At 42.8% G+C, this 2299-nt stretch overlaps 1 protein-coding gene across 1 annotated transcript; it reads left to right on the top strand.

The window, feature by feature from the left end:
- The first annotated feature begins 206 nt into the window (after positions 1–206).
- Positions 207–1269, top strand: LOC108091923 (procathepsin L-like). Its single transcript, XM_017191308.2, has one exon. It carries the CDS (start codon positions 222–224, stop codon positions 1236–1238), a length of 1017 nt encoding a protein of 338 aa, XP_017046797.1. The 5' UTR covers positions 207–221; the 3' UTR covers positions 1239–1269.
- The last annotated feature ends 1030 nt before the right edge of the window (positions 1270–2299 follow it).

Below are 2299 nucleotides of genomic sequence, written 5' to 3'. Positions count from 1 at the left end.
AATTTCACTATATACGCTTCCGGACTATTTATTATTCAATAGATAACACAACACTGATTCACTGGAAATCCCATGGCGAGAGATTGCTTTGACTTGTATTTCAGAGAGATAAGCCCAGATAATGCAGGCCTTGCACTCGGCAAATCCATCCTCCATCTTCATCTTCAGTATAAAAAGCTCTGAATCAGTCTTAAATCATCTTTCGTTAGGCATAGTTCGCCATGAGTTCTCTCCGACTTCGCGTGCTTCAAGTACTCCTTCCCCTGATCCTTGTGGAACTTGGAATGGCTTTAGTGGACAGTGATGAAGAGTGGGCCCAGTACAAGGCCAAATACAACAAGCACTACACCTTCAACGACAACTACCACCGTGGGATATACAGAGAGAGCGTCCAGGCAGTTGCCAAATACAACAGGCTCTTTGCGGAGGGAAAAGTTGGTTTCAAATTGGGATTGAACGAGCGCTCGGACGTAGATGAAAGTGTTTTCTTCCGATCGGGCACTAAAAGGCCTCTGGACTCGGGCACTAATTCCGTGACTAAAACGCCGAGCTACAAGTACTACGATGAGATAAACGAGGGAATCGACTGGCGACAGTACGGCTACATATCGCCAGTGGAAAACCAGACCTTGGGGTGCCAGAGCTGCTGGGCCTTCTCCTCCTCGGGATGCATGGAGGCGCATCTGGCGATGAAGAATGGCAAGCTGGAGCCCCTGTCCCCCAAACACTTGATAGACTGTGTTCCCTCTCCGGTCGCCGGATGCAATGGGGGCTGGGCAACTTTAGCCTTCAGATACGCGAAGAACCATAGCATCGCCTCCAAGAAGTCATATCCCTACGAGCCCCAAGTAGGCACTTGTGCCTGGGAGAATCCTAATGGAATCCTGGAAGGCCACGTCACTCTGAAAAACAACGATGAGAGGGAAATGGCCGAGGTGGTCTACAACATCGGTCCTGTGACTGCTTCCATTGATTATTTGGACCCGATATTCAAAAATTACAAAGGTGGCGTCGTGAACATTCCCAACTGCCGGAAAGACAGGAAATATCTCAATCACTCTATGCTAGTGGTGGGTTTCGGAACGCATCCCATTTCGGGTGATTACTGGCTGATCAAGAACTCCTATGGAACCGAGTGGGGCGAAAACGGCTACATGAGACTGGCCCGAAACGAAAACAATACGTGTGGAATCGCCTCATATATCCAGTACCCAATCCTTTCGAAAAATAATCTATAAATTATTGACAGGGATTTTATTTTTATTTTTAAAGATCAATTCAGAAAAAGAACGTCATCAGTCAACATTTAAGACTAATATATTAGGCCTTACAAAATGAAATGTTATATGAAGCCTAAACAATTAAAAGAATTATTTTAAAAGATTCATAAATAAATGTTTTTAAAGAAATATTGCACTCTCTTGCAGATGAAATTTTGGATATATTTAATTCGTTTAATTATATCAACAAGGTCAAAAAACTCCCAATAAACTACTATCGAATTTCGAATTAAATTTTATCAAAATCGGACAACTTCACAATATCGCTGCCATTGGAAAGAAATCTATAAAGAAATCTATATCAATATGATTTTTGGAATATAGAGCTTTTGAATTTCGAATTAAATTTCATAAAATTGGTCAACTTTATCATATAGCTGTCATATATCAAATATATATAAGAAATTAACATAATAAAATAACAACGGCATATGTGGTGACTGCAAGGGTCTATAAGCTTTCTAGCTTTCTTGTTTTTATTACAATCATATTACAAGTTCCCTGTTTTTATACATCCCCAATTCAAGAAACTTAATTTCATCTCAGTTTGTGATGGCAGCTTTTTCACCTTCTGCGTCCGTGATTTGTCTGCATTTTCAGGTCATTTGTTTGTAGACACCGGCACTTGAGCCTGTCTACCTGTTCGTCCCACTGCCCGTCGATCCATTGTCCAGCTGGAAATGTGTATGAACAAAATGTTTTGCATATGTCAGAGGCACCGGGGCGCTCGTAGCCATCAATCCCGAGGGCATCAATTTGGGAAATGCATCACAGTTGGCAGCTCGAACAGCTTGATTAGTTGTACAGCCGCAGCATCCCGGCATCTCGAGTGCATGTCGGCTCATTAGGCTTCTCCACTGATGAGCAACTGGAAATTGGAGATCGGTGATCGGTGATCGGGGGGCGGAGGGGCGGGGCGAGCTGTGAAATCGGTTATCGAATCCGCGTCTCATGTCTGGTGTCTACATCGAAATTAGATTTTAATAATTGGCTCACATTTATTTGCTGCCTTAATTTGA

Source organism: Drosophila ficusphila, unplaced genomic scaffold (assembly GCF_018152265.1).
Source record: "Drosophila ficusphila isolate 14025-0441.05 unplaced genomic scaffold, ASM1815226v1 contig_791, whole genome shotgun sequence".
Lineage (NCBI taxonomy): Eukaryota > Metazoa > Arthropoda > Insecta > Diptera > Drosophilidae > Drosophila > Drosophila ficusphila.
The sequence above is the reverse complement of the archived record's forward strand: the minus strand, read 5'-3'. Positions and strand labels throughout refer to the sequence as shown.